General features: G+C 44.9%; 2 protein-coding genes across 3 annotated transcripts in view; one reads left to right on the forward strand and one right to left on the reverse strand.

Moving 5' to 3' along the window:
• Positions 1 to 6,017, reverse strand: SBDS (SBDS ribosome maturation factor). Of its 2 annotated transcripts, none has more exons than XM_054209670.1 (5): positions 5,832 to 6,017; positions 4,794 to 4,923; positions 3,902 to 4,102; positions 3,158 to 3,322; positions 1 to 2,443 (listed from the first exon to the last, which is right to left on the reverse strand). In XM_054209670.1, the coding sequence occupies exons 1-5, from the start codon at positions 6,011 to 6,013 to the stop codon at positions 2,315 to 2,317; spliced, it is 807 nt and encodes a 268-aa protein (XP_054065645.1). In that variant the 5' UTR covers positions 6,014 to 6,017; the 3' UTR covers positions 1 to 2,314. The 2 variants fall into 2 exon arrangements, with proteins under 2 accessions (XP_054065645.1, XP_054065646.1); XM_054209671.1 differs by having other exon boundaries at positions 5,809 to 5,990.
• A 51-nt stretch (positions 6,018 to 6,068) lies between these two features.
• LOC128912415 (S-adenosyl-L-methionine-dependent tRNA 4-demethylwyosine synthase TYW1-like) overlaps positions 6,069 to 24,047 on the forward strand; it is a gene marked incomplete at its 5' end in the record, with an annotated part of 119,835 nt that continues 101,856 nt past the window's right edge. The window contains 7 exons of the mRNA XM_054208252.1: positions 6,069 to 6,159; positions 8,319 to 8,467; positions 9,163 to 9,303; positions 9,843 to 9,944; positions 10,751 to 10,945; positions 12,932 to 13,213; positions 14,488 to 14,610. Coding sequence (XP_054064227.1) covers positions 6,069 to 6,159; positions 8,319 to 8,467; positions 9,163 to 9,303; positions 9,843 to 9,944; positions 10,751 to 10,945; positions 12,932 to 13,213; positions 14,488 to 14,610 — 1,083 coding nt within the window. The remainder of the gene's footprint in view (positions 6,160 to 8,318; positions 8,468 to 9,162; positions 9,304 to 9,842; positions 9,945 to 10,750; positions 10,946 to 12,931; positions 13,214 to 14,487; positions 14,611 to 24,047) is intronic.

Consider the following 24,047-nt stretch of genomic DNA (forward strand, 5'->3'; position numbering starts at 1 on the left):
TACCAATACTGATATTTATTTCGATGCTTACCATACATTCTTGCTGAACTACAAATACGACAAGAAACGCAAGCATGTACATTTATTTGTTGATAAATTAAATGAAGCTCCCTCTACCAGAGAAAATCCTTAACGCTTGATTCACAGAAAAAGACTCCAATAAGGAAATTGCCTTCCTAGCGCCAAGCTCGTAAATCAGCTTGGATTGTTTCTGTAACTCAAGATCTTTAACCTGCAGCCATCCTGTTGTGCTCTAGGTGTTGACCATAGAAAACAAAGCAATTACAGGATTGTGGAATCAAGTATTACCCACACCAACATCAACTGAGGCTCTCACTCAGTGTCTCATTTGCAGATTTATGAGTTGCATGTTAGCGCTAACAGCCTGCGACAAGCTGAATATTAACATAATAATCTTCAGTGCTTCACAAAGTATGCATGGAGAGATGGCCGTCTGAAAGACAAGGGCTTGTAGACACAAGGCATCTTGCCAGTCTGTCCATGCAGAGATCTCCACGTTGGGCCTGCATCCACACGGCAAGTATCTAATTATGTCGCTAAACCTTCCTAGGCAGAATTTAAACGCCATGGAAGATCACCTTGAGAGCAAGGGAAAGCATTTCAAATTGAATAAAATGCTTCAAGAATCTCTGTTTCACTAGCCCTCAGCAAAACGCAGACTCTACAGTGGCAGGTCCTTCCAAAATGTTACTGAAGAAATTTAACCCAACCTTGCACAAGCTCATGCCAATAGACTGATGCAGAAATCAGCTTCCAAGAGGAAGCCTTCAACTAAGGATCTAGTGCTGCAGGCCCTCTGCACCCCACAGGTCAAACCTCTCCCTGTCCAGCTGATTTCAACTCTCCCGGCAAAAATTCTAGAAAATTCACAATGTGTTAATGATACAAAGGAAAAGGTTATGTCAGAGTACAAACCAGAGCTCTGTCTAATCATCATCTAACAGGCAGAGATACGCACACAGCAAACAATGAACACAACACACGCTCATCCGGGAGAGAGCCGTCCTTGGCTGGCCCACAGCTCCTGACTCGCTGCCTGCTATCAGCATGGAAACAGGGACGTAATACCAAAGGCTCCTTAATTCCTGCTGCTTTAGCTTTTAGTCACCCAAGGATATATGCTTTCCCTGGTGGTATGTATTTTTACTATCTCCTTCTCCAGTTGTTGTCCTCTCTTCCCCTCTTCTTTGAAATACGCAAGTTCAACTTAAAAAGCATTTGTTTAACACAGCTGAAACAAGATTTAACAGAATTATCAAGAACTGTACACCGTGCCTCAGAAGCTGGCTGGAAATTCTGTGCATGTATTAGAAAGCAGCATAAAAACCCCAGAGGATAAAGGACAGCTGCCAGAATTGTTCTCTATCGCATTAAAGAGAAAAGGGGCACATACAAACAGTTACCGCTCGGGAATTACGGCCCAACAAAAGCCTGTCTGCCTCAATGGCCAGAGGCCACCGCTGCCGGTTCGAGATTCACTTTATCACGCGAATGAGAACAGCTCATGAGCGCAGGCTACCCCCCTTCATCCTACGAAGCATCGCCACGGCCAGAGATACCTCCTATACTAATAACAAAAATAATTATTTTCTTTCTTTCTGTATCTGTAATATATAAATAGATGATAGTTCATTTGTATTAAATGTAGCTAAATATATTTTACGAATAAGTTATTTGGAGAACATTTTTTCTAATTCAGCAAGTACTGTTATATCCAGTGAAGGAAATCTATAAGAATGGTCCTTTAAAGTACTCTAATTATCAAGCAGCCAATTATGGAAGTCTAAGTCAGTTTTTATGCTGCCAAGAGATCACTTTATACACGGATCCACACTTTGCACCTGTTTAGAAGTGAAAATGCAGCTTCCCTTTTCTTCAGGTTCCTCTCCTCGCATACAAAACTCACCCCTCAGTGACCTTTGGAATCTTCCACTCAACACTGACAACTTAGAGCAAAACTGATTGGCACCGTACCAGCCAAACACTCTTCAACAGCAACCCTTAAACTAAACCAAAGCTCGAGTAACTTCCACACCCGGTCTTAACTCAATCCTCATTAGTGCAACTCTGACACAAAACGTTCCTACAGGCAAACCCATTTGTAAACCAAGCAAGTGTAAAATGGTAAAAAAAACCCCACACTGCATGGAAAAATCCCAAAGGATTAGTGTCAGAAAATATTTGGCAGCAAGAGATTGGAAAAAACATGAAGGCCTAACAAAAGAGAGTGGCTAACGCCAGTCATTTCGTTGGACGTTGTTAAAGTAGAATCGCTCCAGGAAGGTTGCTGTTGTTATTCAAGCTTTTCATCTCCTTCCTCCACATCTTTCAGGCTGAGCACTTCCAGCGTTCCTTTCCCTTTTGTCTCACTCCGGATCAGCTCATCAATCTCCCTGAAGCAGCCCGGGTCAATAAGGCACACCTGAAATATTTCACATTTCATCAGTCAAGCAATAATATTTAATTTTTATTAGCCCCCTTTCAAGGTGGCAGCGTTGGGTTAACAGTTGGACTCAATGATCTCAAAGCTCTTTTCTAACCTAAATGATTCTATGATTCTAAGGTCCAACACTAATTTTTGTTTAAAAAAATTACGGTTTAGTTACTGAGAAGGACTTTGCAGAGTTGACAAGCGATTTCTGTCATGTAATCTTTCCACAGAAGTTCTGCAGTTCCATTTACCCATGCTGGACATGTCCTTTGACAGTTGGGATTACTAGATTCTAATCTCCTCTCAGAAAGATTTTCACCAATACCAAATTTTGCTTTACCACATACTAGTTTTTAAAAACCTAATTAACCACTGTCAAAATACAGGCCTGACCCACCAAATAAATAAAAGTAACATGCCATACTTGCAGAGAAACTTATCAGTGTTGTGGAAGAGTCACTGCCAGGAGACATTACATTGTGCCTCTCTGCTTGAAGCAGCAAACTCTGTGTAATAACGGCTACTTCCAAGCTTTCATCACTAGAATTGTGTGAAATTAAAAACTACAAACTACACCTCTAATTCAGAATCTCTGGTAAACTTGCAGGTTATCAAAACCACTTCCATATATTAATTAATCTTCTAGTAAACTGTACACGTGTAGTCAAAACAAGCAGGAAACCCAAGGACTGCTTTATCACTTACAATTTCCAGCTGCTCCTGAAAGTCTTCATTCTCAATAACTTTAATCAGTGGCTTGAGCTTCTCTTTCAGTTTCTTCCCCTCTTTTGCTGGAAGAATAAATCGCAGCCTCATGTGAGCACGTTCAATTTGCATGGTCTCCTTTAGCTGTCTGATCACTTCCAGTGCCTGTAACGGCATCAAGAAAGAGCGTTTACACACCTGCTTAAAAAACACCACACAGATCAAAATTTCAAATCCTTTGCATTAGCTTCAGACATATTTCTCAGTACTGATCACTGCCACTCTGCTGCAGGGAGTTTGCTGTTAGGCTATTTTGATAGATTAATAAGAAAAGGCAGAGTTCTTGCAGTTTGAAATTACTTCAAATACTAAAAAAACCTGGCCGAAATACTGGTAAGTAACAGTTGTACTGTAGAACAACCGAAACCCACGTGGCTCAGACGCAAAGCCTGAGTTACTGCCTCAATTTAAAATAAGCCATAAAACTTTTATTTCTGTTCCAGGCATATCACTGTTGCTGCTTTAATGAGTTTCTTTCTTTCTCTCTTCCCTGAATGGTTAGAAAACAAAGTGCACAAGTTTCAGAGGCTGCTCGTATCCAGCACTCAACTGCCAGCCAGCTGAGTAATCATTCTGCATGCTTTAGGCCACGGGGCTTTGTTGATCCCACTGTGACTGCTACCAGAGAAATTACACTTGAAGACAACACCTCTGAGCAGAAGCTGATTTTGCAAGAAAACTAACCTGCTGTTTTGTGCTCTTGTGTGGTTTGACGGAGTAGTGAATATCCTTCATGGCTCTTTCGATAAGGATTACTGTGTATGGCCTTTTCGTTTCAGGATTCACACATTTGTCAGCCACAATAGTCGCGATGTCTCTAAACATCTGCTCCAGCTGCGTGTGTCGTTCTTTGTCCGATACCTGCAGCTCCCCTTTTGACAAGATCTGCACAGTAAAAATCAAAAGAAAACAGTTAATAAACACCACATATTTGACTAAAGAGTGAAAACTGTAGTAACTTCGTTAAATTTAACAATTGCTTGAATGCTTTTGTTAGACGTGAAATGCAGAAAAACAATAATTATGACAGGCAACACTGGAAAGACTTCAGAGAAAAAAACCACCATCACCATCAAAACACTAAACTACAGAAAGAGAAGCGCAGATTTACTTGAATTCTCACCACCCACAACAAGTCCATAGTTCATACCTTAACAAGAAGGACTAAGAAATTAGATCCGTTCTTAAAATGTAATTGCATTGCCCCAAAAAAGCAACTGTCCTCTTCCTTTCCATGCACCCTTCAGAACATATCTTAGGTGGGAAACTCTTCAGTGCTGGTTAACCTTTTTTCCTTGTCCAAAGGCATCAGTGCATAGAGGCTGTATGTTACACAGCACACTCAGAACTCCGTTCAGCAAGAAGCAAATATAAAATTTAAGACCTACGCCACAGAGTTACCACTCTTTTCTACCCATTTCTAAACAAAAAACCCAATCCTTTTGGCACCTATTGGTGCTGGATTCTATGAAAACCTCCCAGTAAAAAAGCAACCTACCATGTCTGTGTGACTCTTACGTAAAACCTTTGGAAAGTTTTCTCCAAGCTTTTAAAAGGCAAAGTGGTTGAAACCTACCATCTTACAGATTTCCGTTTGGTCATCCGTCCCAAATGCTTTAACAAGATCTTCCTTCTTTGCCACCTGGCCTTTGGAAACATTGACAAACACCGTGTGTGTCTGCAGGACCTCATCGAGATCTTTCTCCCTAGAGATTAGGACAGGGTTATAAAATCCATGAAGTCAGCAACACAAGAGTGCAAGAGATTTTAGCGAGGAGGAACAAAAGTCTGCCAAGGACTGAATCAGTGGTGCCTGGGAACTTCTATTGCGCTAATGTCACTCCCCAGGGAATGGATGAGGCACGGCACAGCGTCTGGGGCGCTCCCACACAGGACTCGCCATCCCTCCACGCTTCATATTTGTACACCATGCAAGCTCTACGTCCGGACCCCATGCCGTTCTGCCCCTCCCTGATTCCATACCCGGGCCCCACGAAGGTCTGCCCCTCCCAGACTCCACGGACGAGCCCCACGCAGGTCAGCCCCTCCCGGGCTCCACGGACGAGCCCCACGCAGGTCTCCCCGTTCCGGGCTCCACGGATGAGCCTCACGCAGGTCTCCCCGTCCTGGGCTCCCTGGCTAGGCCCCACGCAGGTCTCCCCGTTCAGGGCTCCACAGCTGGGCCGCACGCAGGTCTCCCCATCCCGGGCCCTACGGCCGGGCCCCACGCAGGTCTCCCCATCCCACGCTCCACGGATGAGCCCCACGCAGGTCTCCCCATTCTGGGCTCCACGGCCGGGCCCCACGCAAGTCTCCCTGTTCCAGGCCCTACGGCCGGGCCCCACGCGGGTCTCCCCGTCCCGGGCTCCACGGCCGCGCCCCACGCAGATCTTCCCTTCCCGGGCCCCACGCAGGTCTCCCCGTCCCGGGCTCCACAGCCGGGCCCCACGCAGGTCTCCCCGTCCCGGGCTCCACAGCCGGGTCCCACGCGGGTCTCCCCCCACCACAATCAGGCTTCACACGGGCCTCTCCCTCACACTGTCCCGTCCCCCCAGCCCCGGCGGCGGCGGCGGCGACGACCCGGCACTCACGCTCCGCTGCGCCACCCCATGACCTTGTTGCGGTAGCAGGCGATCTCGAAGCGCTTGCCGCCGCGGCGCGCCCGCACCACGGCCACGTTGGTGAGGCGGATCTGGTTGGTGGGGGTGAAGATGGACATGGCGGCCGCCGCTCCTTCCCCGCCGCCGGGCGCGCGCGGGGCCAGGGGGGCGGGGTCGCCCCGCGATGCCTTCTCATTGGCCGCCGCAGCGCCCCGCCCGCCCCCCGTCGCGCCGGTGAAAACTGTCCGGGGGGAAACCGGGGCAGGCGGCAGGAAGGGGCGGGCGGTGGTGCGTGGTCTGAGGCGTGGGGGTGCCGGGGAGTACTGGCGTCGGGGTCGGTCGGTGAGGGCCGGGGTGATGGCTGTGAGGGGGGAGCGTGAGCGCGCGCGGGGTAATGAGCGGGGGCGGGGGGGTGGTATGAGCCGTGAGGGGGGTATGTGTGGCGGTTATAGCCGTGAGGGGAGAGAGAGAGTGAGTGAGTGTGTGTGGGGATAATAACCCTGAGGGAGAGAGGGCGTATGTGGGAGTCGGGTTATAACCCTCAGGGTGTGTGTGTGTGTGTGTGTAATAACTCCGGGGGGGGGTCATGTGTGTGTGTGGCGGGGAATAATCCTCAGGGGCGTGTGTATGTAGAGTAATAACGCGGGGGGGGGGGTGTATGTGGGGGCTAAAAACCGTGAGGGGGGGCTAATAACCGTGAAGGAGCTGGGGGGCTGTTTGTAGGATCTGTGACGGGGCAGGTAATAACCGTGAGGGTTGTGTGTGGTTAGTAACCATGGGGGGGGGTAGTAACTATGAGGGGCCCGTGGAGGGGGGGGGGGGGGTAAGAGCTACGAGGGAGGTGTATTGTGTGGGGGTGAGAATTGTGTTGGGAGGGTAAGAACCATGAGGGGGTAAGAACATGGGTGTAGGGGGTTAATAACTGTGTGTGTTGGGGTGTTTATAACTGTGAGGTGGTTACTGGGTGGGTGGGGGGATATGGGAGGCCTGTGTGACAGGGGTGGGGGCGAGTACAGATGAAGAATTAAATGGGCTGGGTGCAGGGGGGCAGGCACTAGGGTGAGGGATGGGGGGAAGGTCCAGTGGGGCGTCAGGCCCGGGGGATGGGTGCCATGGGGTGATGGCAGGGGTGGGTACAGGGGGTGAGGAGCAGCGGGGTACCCAGGCTGCGGTGGGTTTGTGAAGCCCCCTTGAGGGGTGTTTGCTGCTTATGTGGGCCATCAGCACTGGGGTCCTGACACCATGGCAAGCACTCTCTGCTTTTTTTTTTTTTTGGGGGGGGGGGGGGGTGTTCAGTGTTGCTGCTGGAGGGGTGACGAGGATCCCCTCCAGCTTTTGATCTGGTACTGTAAGTAACAGCCCAGGAGAAAAGTGAGATAACAAAGTTGCCAGCCTCTTGGAAGTACTCTGTTTCAGAAAGAATACAGTACAATAGAGTATTTCAGTTGGAAGGAACCTACAACGATCATCTAGTCCAACTGTGTGACCACTTCAGGGCTCACCAAAAGTTAAAGCAAGTTTTTAAGGGCATTGTTCAAATGCCTCTTCAACACTGACAGGCTTGGGGCTTGGATGATAAGGATCTGATAACATTCAGGATTTCCTCCCCCCAGAAGACTACTGCCTTACTACTAAATTAGAAATGAAGATTTTAATTTAGAAGATTAAGATTTTAATTTAGTTTCTGTGCTCTTCTCTGATATCTGCAAAAACAAGATCCAGGAGGACTGTAAATAACAGTAGGAGGGTGTCATTTGTGTTTCTCTGTCAATAAGCGTCACAAACAAGCCTTATTTAAGCTTCTGAATGTTTCACATGAGATAAGTAATCACAGGCACCGGCATCGTGCAAGTGTGCTCCTGGCTACAACATTATGTTCTGAACCAACCTGAAATTCAGGGTACAATCTCAGTTGTCCTGAATCAAACATCACCCACGTGATGGAATTCTGAAAAAGCACTTTCAGTTGAATCTAGGTTTCAGTGTGGCCTTGGCACTCTGGGTCAAAGCTCTCGTAACCAGAGTGGCGTTTAATGTGTACAAGCAAGGGTTCTGTTCTGCAGCAAGCTCTGTGGAGATGATTTCCCCCTTGAGATGGTGATTTTTAGCTGCAGAGATCTGCATGTGTAGGGTCTCTGGAAAACTAAGACCAGTACAATACAGTGGATGTTTCACAAGGGCTTTTTACTTTCAGATGCTTGCACAGCGCAAGTATTTTTCTGCTTTCCTTTATAACAGAACCTGGCTGCCCTATCTTAAGGAAAACCCAGAGTTTGCGTATGACAGTCTAAAAAATTAGCTTGGGTATACAGATGAAACTCAGTTTACACACCTCTCAGGAGGTGAAGTCTACGTGATTCAACTGATTTAGCTAAAAGCTGTTTTCTTCAGAGACCGGGAATGTCATGAGTCTGTGGGTCCTGTATGATTATTTTCTTGTGTGCTTATTCTAAATTCATACTGTATGAATCTGATCTTGCTAGATCTGTGGTTTATTCTAGATTTAAATGTCTCAATGGATACGTGGAACTTTTCCTATACTTGCCTGGTGTCCTTATGGCTGCACAGATTTTACATCTATTCTGTTGTTGCTTTTGGGATCAGCATTTGGATCATCATTCAGTTCTTCACCACCAAAACCAAAAAGAAGGTAACTGAACCCATAAGCACTTTTGTCTGAGAAGGCCCCAAAATCTGTGTGTGGAAGTGAGTAGTTGCAGGGTAAAGGTACCCCCTTGGTGCAGTGAAATGTGCTACTTCACTGTGAGCCCACCTAGGTGGTTGCAAATCCCAAATGTGCTCGTTTGTCTGATGGTTATAATCCTCAGTCTGGATTGTTTTATGTTGGTGGGTAATTAAACATCCTCGTTGCTCTGATATTAGAGCAGATCTCAGCTGAACTATTCTCACTTTGTTACTAAGGACGTGTCAGCCTGGGTTGCTCTGTTGCTTCAAGTAAATCCACTCTGCTTGTGCCCGGTGTTTCCAGTAAAGTTATTGATGAGGCTGGACTGGTTTTAGGTTGGGAGTGGGATTAGAACATTCAGAAAGTTAAAACCTCCTTGTGTGGGTGAGTAAATTTCTGCTGCACGATTTAGGAGGTTCTTAGGTTCAGCTGTGGATCCAGTTATCTCCCAGGTGTGTGAGATGAGTTTATTGTAGCATGGCCTAGTTCAGAGAAATAGTTACTTGTGTGTCTCTCGATGTGTGAGGAGCTAAAATGCTTTGACTGTTGCATTTGTGTGGTACTGAGAGTCTGGTCATGGGATTTGTATTTTAAGTGTCCTTGGGATTTTCCCAAGGGGTTAAAATCACTTTGAATGAAACACCGCGCTCTTTTCCTAGGGTGAAAAATCCAATGGGAATCCAGCTGCTTCTGAAGGAATAAAAGACAAACTAGTAAATGGATATGCCACCCTGCAGGCAAAGGAGGTCTATGTTGCTGGGGTAAAGATTTTCTATGGGTCCCAGACGGGCACAGCAAAGGTATAAGTTACTTTTTTCATGTGCCTGAAGTTGATTTTAAATAATGTTGTGATTCAAGTATGTTGCTTGCCTTAGAAATACTACACTGAAAGTTCATCAGAAAGTTCATTAGAAGTCACTGCCTAACATGAAAGATAAGTGAAAACTATATAAAAAAATAAATATTATTCTACTTACTTCATTTAAGTGGAACATACAGTAGAGACATTGATTATGAAACATAAAATTTATTCTTGCAATATACTTTTAATTTGCTAGCAGGTCTTGTTAGAGGGAACTGATGATTTAGATGCTTTATTTCTTAAAAAGAAATTTAATTTTTGTGCCTGTAAAATCATTAGTCATGAAAATTCATGTAACTCTCTTCTTTCAGCCAATGTACTTCACTTTTTAAATGTGAGGGATTATAGGTCCAGTGTCCAATTCTTGTGTGTCATTGTTCTTCCCATGGTGGGGGGCATCTCAGGGTAGCAGGCTCCAACCTTAATATAGTTGGGTTGAAGTAATTTATAACTTTTTGCGTTTCTTTTTTTTTTCAGAAATTTGCCAAAAGTCTGGCTGAAGCAGTTATTTCCCTTAATTTGCCTGTGGAAGTCATTAGTATGGGGGATTATGATCCAGATGATTGTTTAGCAGAGGAGGTAGGTACCTTATAAACATGAATAGTAAATACAAGTTCTTCTTGGGATTGTGAAGGCTCTTTTCTCTTTCTTGTATTTCTTTCTTGTTATCCTGGAAATCCCCAAAGCTGTGTGTTGAAAATTGCTTCCCTTCTTTCTATATAAGCAAGTATGGCCCATCAGTCCTTGTCAGAAAGTACCTGAATTTTGAAAATTACTAAGAGGATTATGTAGAATATTTTGATACTGACAGTGATTTTGTTTGAGCTACTTCAAGTGGGAGTTAAGTGAGAGTGGCTGCACTGGGTCCCCTGATCTGTCTCTTGACAGTGTACACCTGGGGAAGGGTTCAAAACCAGAACAAGTAGATGGTGATACTTCTGCAGCCTTCAAAGACTTACAAGTTAAGCTTTTTGGGAGCTGTGTTTATATTGAGTAATCAGTGATGGATTTTTCTTCTGTGAGTATTGATAGTTGCTTGTTGAATCCATGGGAGACTTTATCGCTGCAAGAGTCTGTTCAAGACGCTGTTGATTGGGGTAGGGAGGGTAGGCGTCCAGTTGTGTTTTACCACCATGTCTCTGTTAGGTAGGGGAAGACAGCTCGATGTCCCTTGGCTAGTTTAAGATGGCTTTGCAGGGAGGAGGGCCATTCACCACCATTGGGTTTATTACCTGCAGCACCCACACCAAAGATTCTTAACCCACTTAGCAAAAATCTTGTCTTTGACTTCTTGCAACTGTCCATGTGTTCCAGCTGTCTTCCTGATGTAAAGAGTTCTGCAAACTGCAGTGATCTCTTCTGTTCTCTTCTCTTCATGTTTTCAGACAACCAGCAGGAACATTTGTGTGTTCTTGGTAGCTACATACACAGATGGACAGCCGACTGAGAGTGCAGCCTGGTTCTGTAAGTGGTTAGGAGAGGCTGTGAATGACTTCCGCTTTGGGAAAACGTATCTGAAAGGCCTGAGATACGCTGTGTTTGGCCTGGGAAACTCAGTTTATGTTGATCATTACAACACAGTAAGTATCTCTGGTGCACCTTTCTTTGATTTCAGTGTCTCTGAAAGGCTAGCCTTCTTAAATGCTACAAAACCAAATGATACTGGTAGCTTGTGTGAGAATTGCAGCCACTGTGAGGACTTGATTAGAGACTGGGTTTAGGGCATAGACAGTGCAGCTTTGAAGCAATTGTGCTGCCCTTTTAAGTGGGAAAGGAGTCCCGTAAGCACTGCATTAATCTGGGAGGTATGAGAATACATTTGGTAAATCCTTACTGCATTAATTTCCCAGCTTTGAAAGCTTTCTATCGGTGCATGAGGGTACAGTACTGTAAACCTTGCTGTCTTTTAGTCTAGGGCGCTTTTCTCTATCTTATGTACTTTGCTGTATTGTGTGGGTTTTAGCTTTCTTTCCTGATGCAAAATATGATAACGTCTTAGCCTGGTAGTCAGATTCACCTCAGTCAGAAAAATGGCATGGCTTGCCCCCAGGTTGTTATGTTTGTATAGCTGGGGACAGAAGAAACGTGTTACACATGTGGGCATTTTGACTAACAAGCATTGCATGAAGAAGCTTGTTCCCAGAGCTCATCTCTTATCACATCAGTGTGATAGCAGAGGTATTTTCAGATGTGAGCCTGGGATGTGTGGGTGGAATAATTACTAAAATGATCAAAAATACAGCACTGTTCACACATTAAGGAAAGGTATAAAATCAAAGTTTCTAGAGTAGAATACAGCCACAGCTGGTATGCGAAGAATCCACTACATCTGCGATTCCCTATACAATATTGCTTGCAAAGCAACACGGGGGACAGAGCGGAATGGACCTTCCACGGCCCTGCCCTGTGATAATACAGCAGATTTGGGAACGAGATGGTCCTATGGAACTGATAAACTGCATACTTGCTACCCTGAGCCAACAGTCTGTCGAATTTTGACGAAGTGCTGTCCTTTGTGAGAACTTTGCTCGTTATCATGTCATTATAATGCCAAAACACACCTCTGTCCCAAAGGCTATCCGCCTCCAAGGTGCAACCACTCCTCCTTGAGTCTGCAGCCTGAATTTTTTGTAAACTCTACCTTTAAACGTGAAGCGAGAGAATTTTACACCAATCGTAATGAAGGTATTTATGACTAAAGTCACTCAAACTCCACCTTGAAGGTAAAAAATAGTATAAAAATAGCCCAAGAAAGGGGAGATATCAAGGAAGACACCCTCGTGAACAAGTCAGGGAGGACTCCATCACAGACTGCCTTTGACTTCTGGGACCAGTCGACAGGCTGAGCCTTTCTTCCCCCCCGTAGGGCTGCCTTTGGGTAAGACTTAGACTATACCGAGGGCTTCCTCAGGAAACTTAGAAATCTCTCTAGAGAGTCTCTTTCCTATATTTATAGCCAGGCTGTATTCTTTATAACTTTATCGCGCGTCTGTATAGTTAACAAGACTTTTATTTGCATGTGCTTTGCAGACAGTGTATTTATCACCGGCAACCATAAGAACCTATATATCTGTTGTTTAAATAAACTGCACTGTTTAAGTAGCTTGTTGTTCCGGTTTCTTATTGAACATGACCAAAGACTTGAGAGAGGCCGTGCTAGTTCATGAGCACGACTAGACTGAAGGTGCAGTCCACTGTTAGTGTATCCGGAATCGTAACAGTTTAATATATTAAATGCGACTGGACTGATAGTGCTGAATTGGGCATCCCTCAGAATTTAAACCTATCTGCACCTAGCCTCCCACCTCGGTGAGGAGTGTTAAAACGCAAGGGGGTTTATTTTCTGCCAAAACCGTTTTGCCCCTTAATGCAATAGTGTGATGGTGTTCAGGCTGACCTGTGGCCATGCTCTGAGTCAGCAGGTGAGAGGCAGTCCAGAGGTCCCTGCCATGCAGTGCTGTGCGGCTCACTAGCTCTGTTTCCAGGCTTGATCCTCACTTTCTTAACTGCCTGCTTTGTTTAACTTGGCTTCATTTAATTTGCTTCTGACTTTCATCCTGCCCTAGGTTGGAAGAAATATTGACAGGTGGCTGTGGATGCTCAGTGCCAGCCGTATCATGACTCGTGCCGAGGGGGACTGCAACGTGGCCCAGAGCAAGCATGGCAGCATTGAGGCCGACTTTGAAGCCTGGAAAGTCAAGTTCCTCAGTCGGCTCCAGGCGCTCTGCAGAGGGGAGAAGAAGCCCTGCAGTGGGAAGTGCAAGAAAGGGAAGTGCAAATCTTCAAGGAAGCAGAGCAAAGAGAGCTCAGATCATGAACACGGGGCATCAGAACATGAGAATACTGAGGTAGAGCCAAAATCCGCGTGGCCTTGTTTCTGGTTTAGTGCCCCTTGGAGCGCTATTTGACTTCTCTCCTCCCTCCTACAGCCCAGAGGGGTGCTGTGGGAGCTTGATACTTCCTTGTTGTGGAGCAGAGGGGGAAGAGGGATGAGATCCCGTGGTGGTTAACAGGTAGAATAAGCCATCCAAGAAGAAGGACCAAAGCATTAGTGATGGACCTAGGCTAGATAGCATTTATAGCATTTATATGATGCTATATATGCATATATTTATATATATATTTGTATTTATATATGCATATATTTATATGATGCAGTCTTCTTTCTGAACATGGCGAGGTATATGTTGTGACAGATGCTCCAGGGAGTCAGTCTGGGTTCTCATCAGAGTCTTTGCTTTGTCTCATGGCCAAGTGAAGCATTTAGTTCTCTGTGAGCGGTTAATCTGCTTCCGCTTCAACTTGTTGAAGCTTAGGTTCTTTGCCTGCATCCCAAGGTTTTTCCAAAGACAGTTGGGAGAGTGTTATCTGAGCAAGTCCTGTACTTCCTCTGAATGTGTCTGTAATCATCTGTGTGCCTTCTGGAGTGTTGACTGCAGGTTTTGAATAGAAATCCCCTCTCTTGCTCTACAATGCAAGACCCAGAGCTGCTATGGCACTTTAATCCTCCCTGCAAGCCATTTATTGTGGATTTGAAATGATTGCAATGGCCATATTGAATTTTGGAGGAAAATCGGGGCTTTTCTGGCTGAGTGAATTTGAGAGTGCTGTCCACTGCAGGAACAAGAGGACTAAATCTTGCTGTTACACCAGTGCTACTGTTCTGTATCTTGGCTGTGTACAGAAAGGGAGATGAGTCTTCTGCTGTGTGAAGAGGTTGACTTGGAAAGCAGATCTCTCACTCCCTGTGCATTCAGAAGGGGGCACCTGCAGGAGTTAAAGGGTTTTAGGCTTCCAGATCGTTGTAGTATGCAGTGGGAGCTGGGCTCCTCTGTATTGCCTCTCGTGATCGGCTAGGCATGTGAGGAAAACAGAGCAATCTGGAGGCAGGATATCCGGACTGAGTTTCAGGCGGTCTGTGTGCTCTGAACTCTTAAAAATACACACTGATAAAAGCCCCAAGTTTAAATGCATCTCATATACATTGTACAGCGTATTTGTAGACTATTCCTTGTTTTTCAGTAGTCTTGTTGATTTCGCTGGTTAGCATATATGAAGGTCTTATGTTTAACCTTCAGATACATTCCTTTTTTTTTTTTTTTCTCTCTGATCTCTTACCTAGGCAGAGGGGTTGTTTGAAACCAGTAGCGAGGAGGAGGCTGATGCTGAGGAAGCTGGAGGCACAAATGCTGTCGTCGATGTTGAAGATCTTGGCAATATCATGAGCCACATGAAGAAAGCAAAGGTACTGCTGTTAGAATGAGTATAGGACTGTCCGGTCTTTGTCACTGATCAGTTGAATTGACTAAAATATTACCTGCTGGATTTGAATCTGTAGGGTCTAGTTAAAGGGAGAATAAAATATGAGCTATTGGAGAACCTGTCCCAGAAGAACATACTTGGAGGTGTGTTGGATCTAGTTACGGGCTAACCGGCTTGTTCACCGAGCAAATGCTGCAATGGAAACCTATTATTTTCAGTCTGAGAAATAACTTCCACAACTAACATTCAGATCTGAATGTATGTCTCTGCCACTGTGATTCGCAGTCTGGTGTCTAAACATGAATCCTGTTCCAGTATCTGCCCGTGGGTATGTCAGCTGAAATGCAGGCATGTGTTGTGCTGGTATGTTGTGATGGGGAGCAAAGCTGCAGGTGAAGTGGTAACACATTGCTGCAAGACCTTCCGTGCCTTGCTGGCTGCCGCCCTAAGGTGAGGTGCTATGCTGGCAGAGCAAGCCCGTGAGCTTGATCTAACCTGTGCTGAGGCTGTCAAGGACAATCGTAATTCCTGATTTATTTCAGGGTGTTACTATCCCTCTTTCTGTGTGGTTCTGTTCATGTTTCTTTTCTCGTGTTCAGTCTGCAAGCAGGAAACCAAACTCATTTATTTGGCTAGCACACAAAAAGGAGTGAGGATCTAAATAGCTGCTAGGCTAAGCCTTGGTGTGCTCCCCACACTTTGCTGGCCGGGCAGCTGGCAGTCGGGATGGGAAAGGTTGGCGCCAGGATGCACCTGTGATGTACTGTGTTGCCATCTGCGGACTCTTCTTTGTCCCTTAGTGATCTTTCCATGGTGGTGTCTTTCCTCGTGAACCCTTGAGCTGCTATCCATCCCCCCTCAACAAGCCCACCTCTGTCTGCAATTACACCTTCCTTATCTTGCGTGCCTCTATGGTGTGGACTTCTCTGAGCCTTTTCCCAAAGCTTAACAATTTCCTCAGCAGTTTGAGCTGAGATGGCACCACTGGGCCACAGCAACCCAGGCTGTGGATTATGGGAGGCTGTGTGCTTAGGAGGGAAGGGGGTTACAAGGTCAGCGTGGGGATCTGCGTTCATCACCTTGGGGAGGGGGAAGGAGGAGAACACTTCGGCTGCTTGTAACACTGACGCTAGGAGAGTGGCTCTGTGGACTTGGGGACAAGGCACACTGCTGTGTGGGTACTCCTGTCCCTGAGCTTGTATTGACTTGTGTGCTGCAGCTTGCAAGAGAAGGGTGGATGTACTGTTAAGCTTTCCTTTGGGAGGGAGAAAGAATGATCCTTTCTCCCTGTGTAACTGCTGTGAGGTGGTCCTCTTCCTCCTCTCCTGCATGTGCTCACCACTAGAGGTCAGTGACTAAAAGGGAACTGCATTTTCTGTAGCAGCCCTGCCCTGGGAGGTGATTTAGAGCAGGGAAGGGAGGTGGTGTTGTCCAGCAGTTTTATGAGAAATTAGGCATTGAGTTTTCACTGACTGACAAAATATGGCAACACCATGATCAAGGTGTAGTGTAAACCAGGAAAACAATGTATCACAGTCCATTTTATGAATAAAAAGTGAGCACAGTAATAAAATACTTCTGCTCATAGCTTCTCGTGCCCATTGTTCTGGTAGCAAGCATGGCTGAAGTCACTATGGTATGGTTTTATACATAGGCAGTGAAAATTCATAGCTATCTACGATTTTGGCTGATGCATGATTCAAACAATTGACTGCTTTCTCCTTAGCTTTCTTGTTGCTGTGCTTGAGCAGTGAGAGGCCTGTACATTGTATGTACGAGTTAATACAGAAGTGTAAGTATCTGTGTAGATTAGGTTCTTGTGGCTCTGACCTAAGTAGCCTCTCTGATCTGAGCGGCAGCTTCTGTCTGAGCACAGATGCTCATCTGGAGTTGTAAGCTGTGGTTTTTTGATCTGCTGCCTTTTCCTCAGAGGAGGTGGCAAACAGTTGTTCTGCCGTGACAGCTGAATGCTGCCCTCTTGCCTCTGCAAATAGTTAAGTCCTGAGAGTGCAAGTGTTGGTGTGGGACTGGAAGTATACTTGTACTGTGCATGGAAGTGTGCTGGCCCTTTTGGATATGAGCTGTTGTCAGCTGATGAGACAGGAGGCCCTAAAACGTTGGATCAGCCTTTCTTGATTGCTGCTGCCACTGAACTGTGCTGCCATAGTCATGTCCCAGGTTTTTGGGTTAATTTTGAAACCTTGAACAATGTATTTCTCATTGCTGGCCCCTTTACTCCTGTTCTGGATGGTTGATGCATGTAGCTGCAATTTACGTTTCTGGTTTCATGCTCCTGTAACCAGAGCAGGTAATGGAGAAAGGGTCCTCAGCGGTGACTTCGATGTAAATCCTCAGCTCTCTTGAATGTGGTGTCGTTTCCAGAGCAATGGCAGGATATAGCTGTGTAAATATTTCCTGAGGGAGCCTGAACCCATGGCTATCCCTGTCATTAGCTGGGAGAAAGAATGACTTTGTCTCGGTGGTGAATCTCCTGGGGACTGTGCGCATTGCCTTGCAACAGGTTTATGCAAACACTTGAATTGTAAAATGATCCCGTAGGTGCAGTTATTTACTATAACAAAAATAAATGCTGAAGACTTGATATCAGAGAGCAGGAAGATCTGCATTTATGAAAGTAATTTATCGTGACCAGATTCTCTTGCTCCCAGGCAGGAGGATTTAGATGTTTAAATCCAGTGCATCTTGGTTTAAGTCACATCCTCACTTTAGTGGCTATGAGTTTGTACAATGAGAAGTTTTCTTTTTCAGATGAGTTGTGTTGTCCCTTTCACCACTTTTTCTCTCGCAGAATGCCGAACTGTGTAAAATTGCAGTAATCCTTACCAACACAGGCAAACGCTTTGGGTTTTTGTAGCTGAACTATCCATATATAAGCTAGCAAGTTTGGAGAAAACTTGGGTTTTTCAGGGTTATATCACAGACACCTCTTCATATGCAGAGTTGCTTGGATTTGAAATGTGCTTAACAGTTTTTAGCATGGGTTTTGTCGATGTCAGTGTTGTGTATTAACCCCTCTGCATACGGGAGAGCGAAGAGCAGGTTCTGCCTTGTGCAGTATAGTTAATTTGAAACGTTTTCGGGTCCGTCTTTGATCTCCCTTGCAGGCATGTATTGCCTCTTGTGAGAATCACTAGCAGATAAGACAGATGTGCAGTCACAGACAGTCATAATTCCTTGTCCTGCCTTTTATGGGAAAGGCAGAGGGAGGCTGTGGAGGCGACTGTATCTAATAAATGTTTGCTCACATCTCTGCAGGTGATCTTAATTTAATTTTGTATCCATCTTCTGTTGCTTGACTTGATGGGAATCAAGGCTGAGTTTTGTTTTACAGCTTTTTTTCTCCCCATATACTGCAATTTCATTGCGCTTTACAAGATACTGTCAAAGGGTTTGAGACAGGTACTGGATTCTTGCAGTCATTTGGGTTAGGCAGGTGGATTCAGGACTTCAAGGTGAATGCCAGAACCTCTCTTCCTGGTAGAGTTGTAGCTATTATGTACTCTCCCTTGGAAAAGAGATGTATTTTTAAAGAGCTGCTGAGGATAAAGGTACATGGTTCAAGGTGATGGTACGCTGAATCTGAGCACCAAAATTGGCACAGGGTTGGATGGCAACAGGATAGAAATATATTAAATGATGGTGTATACAAAGGCAAATTCCACACTTTGTTTACCGAATCTCATACTATGTGGTGATAACTACTTCATAGCTGCTAAAATCCAGCCCTTTTTTCCTGAGGATTTAGATTTCTGGAACTAGTTGCAGGTGATACTTATTTGGGTCCTGAACTGGAATTAAAACTTTGCATCAGCACAGATAACACTTAGGCTTTCACAAACCAAGTTGCTAGGCATGAAAAGCCCAACAGTGTGTAATTCGACCATGGCCTGGAGGGCTGGGGAGGTCTGAGGCTGCTTCTCTCAGGTACCTGATGACCCAAGGCTGTGGTGCTGTGACGTACAGCTTAGGTGGGTTAAGGTCTGGGATTTCTCTGCATTTACTACCCTTCCACCTGTTTATTTTTAGGCTGAGAACCTGTGCCTGTTCTCCAAATTGCTTTTAAGCAGCAGCAGAAGGCAGTGGTCGTTCTTAGGGGATTTAATAACTAAGCGAACTTTTACAATTGTGGCACGCTTTACTTGTCCTCCAAAGTTACTCCCCTGAAATGCATGTATCAGATAAAATGTGAAATCTGATGGGTGTTTTTGTGGCCTGCAAAACTGCTATTAATCATAGGGACACCATTTCTTAATGTAGATTATCTCCCGCAGCTGGGAGATTGTGATAAACTGGAAAGACAGATCAATCTTGACTTGTTCCCAGGGAATGAACTGGCTTTATTAACCTTCATATTTATAAACTGCAGGCATGAGTAATGGTAATAATAATATCCTAATTTTTTTTTGGATGGGTTGCGAAGTAATCAAACAGGCATATTTTGTTGACACAACTTTGAGATTAATGTTCTTGTTTTCTAAAACAAGAAGTTTAATGATGCTGATAGTCAGATTTGCAATGTAAATACAGAGGAGGGGTGTGTGTGAGAGAGCACGACTGAGACCGGGTTTAGGGGAAACAAAGTGTGTCCCAGAGACCACGTTCAAGAAGTTTCTGTTTACTTCTATGTCCGTTTGCCCCAGGAGAGGTTTCCTGATCCCCTTTGGCACTCTTCCCTAAAAAGTCATCCTACGTTAGCCATTTTACCACCTCTGGGACTGTAAATCACACTACTCGCAATGTTTCCCTAACAGCCTTTTGTGAGCATATGGCTGCTATGGAAGACCAGACCTTGCTGACGCTGGGTGAAGAAACTTCTAATGAAGTTGGCTGGAGTTTTATTTGAAATGGGAGAGTGAGTTTTAAGATTTATAAATTTAAGGTATAATGTTTGTAGACAAAGCCTTACTGCAGAAACTTTTAGAGCATGCAAGAATTGTTAGCTGTACTTTAACTGAACTGAATAAGGCTGGGGTACTTAACTGTCAGATTTAGAATTGGCTAAAAATGATGTGCGCGTTTAGAGTTCACTGAAAACTTTCTCTGACATTTAATGGGTGAAAGATTCCTATAGGAAAAATGTGCTCTTATCTGCAACAGCTCGGTCTCTGGGCTAGATTTCGACCTCCACTCCTCTGGCGCAGAATCCAGCATGATCCTACGTTTTAAAATAAGCTTTAAGAAATATCATTTAACTGCTTGGGGACTACTTCTAGCATTAAAGTCTGGATTTGTCACAGGGACGCTTCACCTTTCCCCTTTCCTATCTTCAAATCTTTCTTCTCTAAACCTTGGCTATTGAAAGAGGCTTGCCTTTTCCATGCAGGATTTGGGAGTACCCAAGGAAAAAGAGGAAAAAAAGAAAAAAATTACTTTAAAGATAACCTCTGGCTGGACGTTCTGCCTTTGACGTGTGGTATGATTCTGGCTTCCTTGACAAGCCTTTGTAAAGGGCTTTGAGATCTATGAATGAAGACTCTTATTTTTGACCTGGGTGGTAGATCTGATATCCCCTGCTCTTCTTTAGTCTCTTGTAAATCAGTCAGTAAATGGGTAGTGAAGCAGAGCTGATACATACCAAAAAATTCTGGAAGTCTGAAGTCCCTCTGAGTATTTGGCTTCCTTTTTTTTTTTTCTTTTTTTTTCTTTTTTGCAACCCTTTCTTGACCACATCTGTTGTTGGAGCTGATCAGGGTTTAGCCTGCAGCAGTCCAGCCCATCTGCTTCCTATTTCTCACAGACTTTGTGCTGCATTTCTCAGGTGTTTATTTTTTCTGTGCATTTTTTTTTTGAGGTTCTTGCCAGCCAAATAACACAGTTGAATGGAAGTCCACAAATCAATGCACAGACAGTAATTATCTGCTGATGGCAATTACTGGGAGAAGCATGGAGGAAGCAGCCTGTTGAATTCGTTGCTGTATCTGAGGAGAGAATAGCACAAGGCTGTCCTGTGGGAGAGCAGCATCTGTTGCCAAATAAATACATTGTTTGGATAAGGTGTTATGAGATAGAGTAAATGCGTCCGTGTTCCACTAGACAAACGCTGCGGATCGGTCATTCAGCAGAGCAGCTGGCAGTGAGCCTGTCCACGCTGAGTCTCCAAGCAAACCTTATATGCCATGGCTGCCCAGCGGTCGGTATGGTTTGTAAGAGGCTCTCAACTGCAAATTTTGCATCTTCGAATTGCTCAGTGTCCTGCCCCTCTGTGTAGAGGGCAGCACCACTTATGGGCAGTGGGAGCTGCTTTTTCTTTCCTGTTACGAGCCACAATTTTGCTTCCTTTGCTGATACTTGGGCTGGCAAAGCAGGCAAAGTATCTACCCTGTTCACATCAGAGCTGAGATTCTGACATCTCTCTCTTGCTGTTGGTTGCAGAGGCTTGGCATGAGATGAGGACTGTGTTTTGCTAGGTGGTGTGTATATGCAGGTGTGATGGAGCCGCTCCTAAAAGCCTTCTCAACAGAAGAGCATGGCATAAGAGAATGGAAGTAGCGTTATCTCAGCTCTACAGGAGCAGCTGGACACTACAATGTGGCATTAAGTGGGTTTTGAATCGCACAGAGCACTTAAACATGTGCCAAACTATGCTGTAGATTTGTCATGTAATAGTGCGGTTAAGCTTTTGCATGAGAAAACGATGTTTCTTTTTGCCGCTGGCACGGCCGGACCCTCTGTGCCAGTGCTTCATGGCAAGGCAATCTGGGTCTATCTGTGCGAGTAAGTGATCCCTGTGTAGGGGGTCATTCTGACCCTGCTCACCTGGGCTGGGCCCCTGTGATGATCAGCACTATCGAAACAACTACCAGTAGTTTTTAAAAGAGGAGTGCTGTTATGTATCATCTACTGTAAGCAAGCACGCAGAAGAGACTCAGGTGTGAAGCACAAGGCTTTGCTGGAAAAGCAGCTTCTGTGGTTGTGTGCATGGAGCTGTGCTGCGTGTGCCTTGAGAGGATGAAGCACCAAGTCATTTCTGACTCTTCTTTTGCCTGTAATTTTGGAAAGTGGGGCTTTGGATCTCAAGGGATGCTCTGCAGGGCTCTTGGATATCTGTCTTGTTTTCCTAATTGACTAGTTTACATTATCTTACAGTCAATGAAGATGGATTATGGTAGAAACCAGGCAATTTCCTTTTGACTTTAATACTGTATTCTTACGATAATCTTGTGGCCTGTCATCTACTCACTCTGAAAAGCTGGACGATGCATATCATTGAACGGGCTACAGACCAAAACTGTTAATTCAGGTGCTTGGAAGACTTGTATGCAGCTCCTGTTCAGGGATGTACGGCTTGTCTGCTGCTCTCCGGTTAGCGCTGACTTCTGCTGATTATGAGCTTTGCACGTAGCCTTTGGCAAAATGGTCTTCCTGGGAAGACTGACCCAAGTGGGGAGTTGTGCTCAGGACTCTCGTGGTCCTAGGAAAAGCGTCTCTCTGCTCAACAGTCTCTACAACTCCCTGAAAGGAGGTTGTAGGGAGGTGGGGGTTTGTCTCTTCTCCCAAGTAACAGGCAAGAAGACAAGAGGAAACAGCCTCAAGTTGCACCAGGGGAGATTTAGACTGGATAATAGGAAAAAATTTTACACTGAAAGGGTTATCAAGCATTGGAACGGGCTGCCCAGGGAAGTGGTGGAGTCACCATCCTTGGAGGTATTTAAAAGATGGATAAATGTAGTGCTTAGAGATATGGTTTAGTGATAATTTTTTTTTCCTGGAGTTAGGTTGATGGCTGGACTGGATGATCTTGAAGATCTCTTCCAACCTAGGCAGTTGTACGATTCTGTAACCTGTGTTAACATTTTATGGCTTTACTGCATTACAAAAATTCTGCAGACGGGTGAAAGCTAAGGCACATATGAGAACCGGCTGCTGCTTGCTGAGGTCTGAGTTGTGTCGGTGAACTGGATGCCTTCCGTTCTGTGGAAGGCATTCAGGGTTTCTAATACAAAATAGTTGTCTGCAGTCCAACCAGCTTTGTTGCTCACAAGGGCTGGCTTTTCCACAAGAGCTGCTGCTACTGAGAAATACACCCCTAGTTGGTACTAGCTCAGATTGACTGGAGGCTTCTTCAAACACAGCAAATTACTGTAGAAGCAAAATTCATCGCACTTTCTTTTTTTTTTTTTTCTTTTTAAATGTGTGCATGGCGTTTTGACCACTTGAAAGATTGGAGTTGAAATGAAATGCCCTTTTAGTCCTAAACTGTAAGGAAAAGAAAGAAATGATGGAGTGGAAAAGTCAGAGCCATTTTAAAAAAAATAATCTGCAAAATATGGCAAGGTGTTGTGAAAGGATGTGTGCTGCACGCTCTGCGTGTGAGAAAGCGGAATAGGCTGAAGTGGAAAATCTTACTGGTTTTAGGCTGGGCATTTCGGGACACTTGTTAAATCATGTTACCTGAATTTTAGTTCTGATTATTGTAGCACAGAGGAAAGGAATAAAAATGTGAATATATGGCCCAATTTTCAAGTATAAGCTAGTCACTTTTGGGTGGAGACAGACACATTTTTAGTTCTGATTCTCGTTTCCTTTGAAAATCAGTCTTCTGCATGGTGTGTCCAAGGAAGTTTCACAAATCAAACAAATGTCGACAGACTCATGCAGCAGTATGTGAAATGGAGTTGTGGTTTAATGGCACCTTGTAAAATCCTTCCCTACAGCAGAGCGGGGAAGTTATAGCGCAGTGAAGCAATCCTAACCCCCCCTGGAGCCATGCAGATGTATTTTTAGAGTTGCGATCTGGGAATTTTTTTTGTCTTTGAGGATTCTGGCCAATGTTGAACCTACGAGAAAATGGATGTTGGTGGGATTGTTTATCCTTCCACATTTTCAGAGAAGATGCACAGTGCCCTTTCAGACTGATTCAGTTGGATGGCAGCATAAGTCTTCTGTCATTACTTGTCTGCATGAGCTTGGGTTTTAAAATGATGTTGTATACGTCCAAAAAATCTCAGCCTTGACTTTTTAGACAAAAGGAAAAAAAAGATTGCCTCTGTGGGTGCTGAGCTGCAGGTCTGTCTGAATAGCATCCTTCAGATGGCAGCTCAGCTAGTACCTGCTGCCTGAGAATAACGCGAGGGACCTTCTGTTATTCTGCAGCAGAGTAAGGTAGAAGTGAATGGAGACTTCCATCTAGCTTGTCATTGAACATTCACAAAGGTTTCTATTCTAGGAGAAAAAAAAAAATCTTGCCTTTGAGTGTGGGTTTTTTTTTTTTCCTGTTTGGTTGTTTGTTTTTTCATTTACTTCTGGTTTCAGTCAGAACTTCTCAGGGGTTTTCCCCATTTCAGGGACACTTCTTGGAAACGCATGCCAAGATTTTTGCTTTTGATGAAGCCACCCCTTATTTCAGTAGTGGCAAGGTAATGGATTGCCACGTTCCCCATCTCTCAGCTGTCGTGCTTT

The sequence above is a fragment of the Rissa tridactyla genome, chromosome 7 (genome assembly GCF_028500815.1).
Source record: "Rissa tridactyla isolate bRisTri1 chromosome 7, bRisTri1.patW.cur.20221130, whole genome shotgun sequence".
NCBI lineage: Eukaryota > Metazoa > Chordata > Aves > Charadriiformes > Laridae > Rissa > Rissa tridactyla.

Bases quoted from the DNA above. Each gene is read 5' to 3' on its own strand.
- SBDS (XM_054209670.1), bottom strand. From the start codon at position 6,013: ATGAGAAGGCATCGCGGGGCGACCCCGCCCCCCTGGCCCCGCGCGCGC. The intron at 4,924-5,831 runs GTCATGGGGTGG...CCTAATCTCTAG, and splicing joins TCGCCTGCTACCGCAACAAG to GGAGAAAGATCTCGATGAGG. The intron at 3,323-3,901 runs GTTAGTTTTCTT...ATGCCGTTACAG, and splicing joins ACAAGAGCACAAAACAGCAG to GCACTGGAAGTGATCAGACA.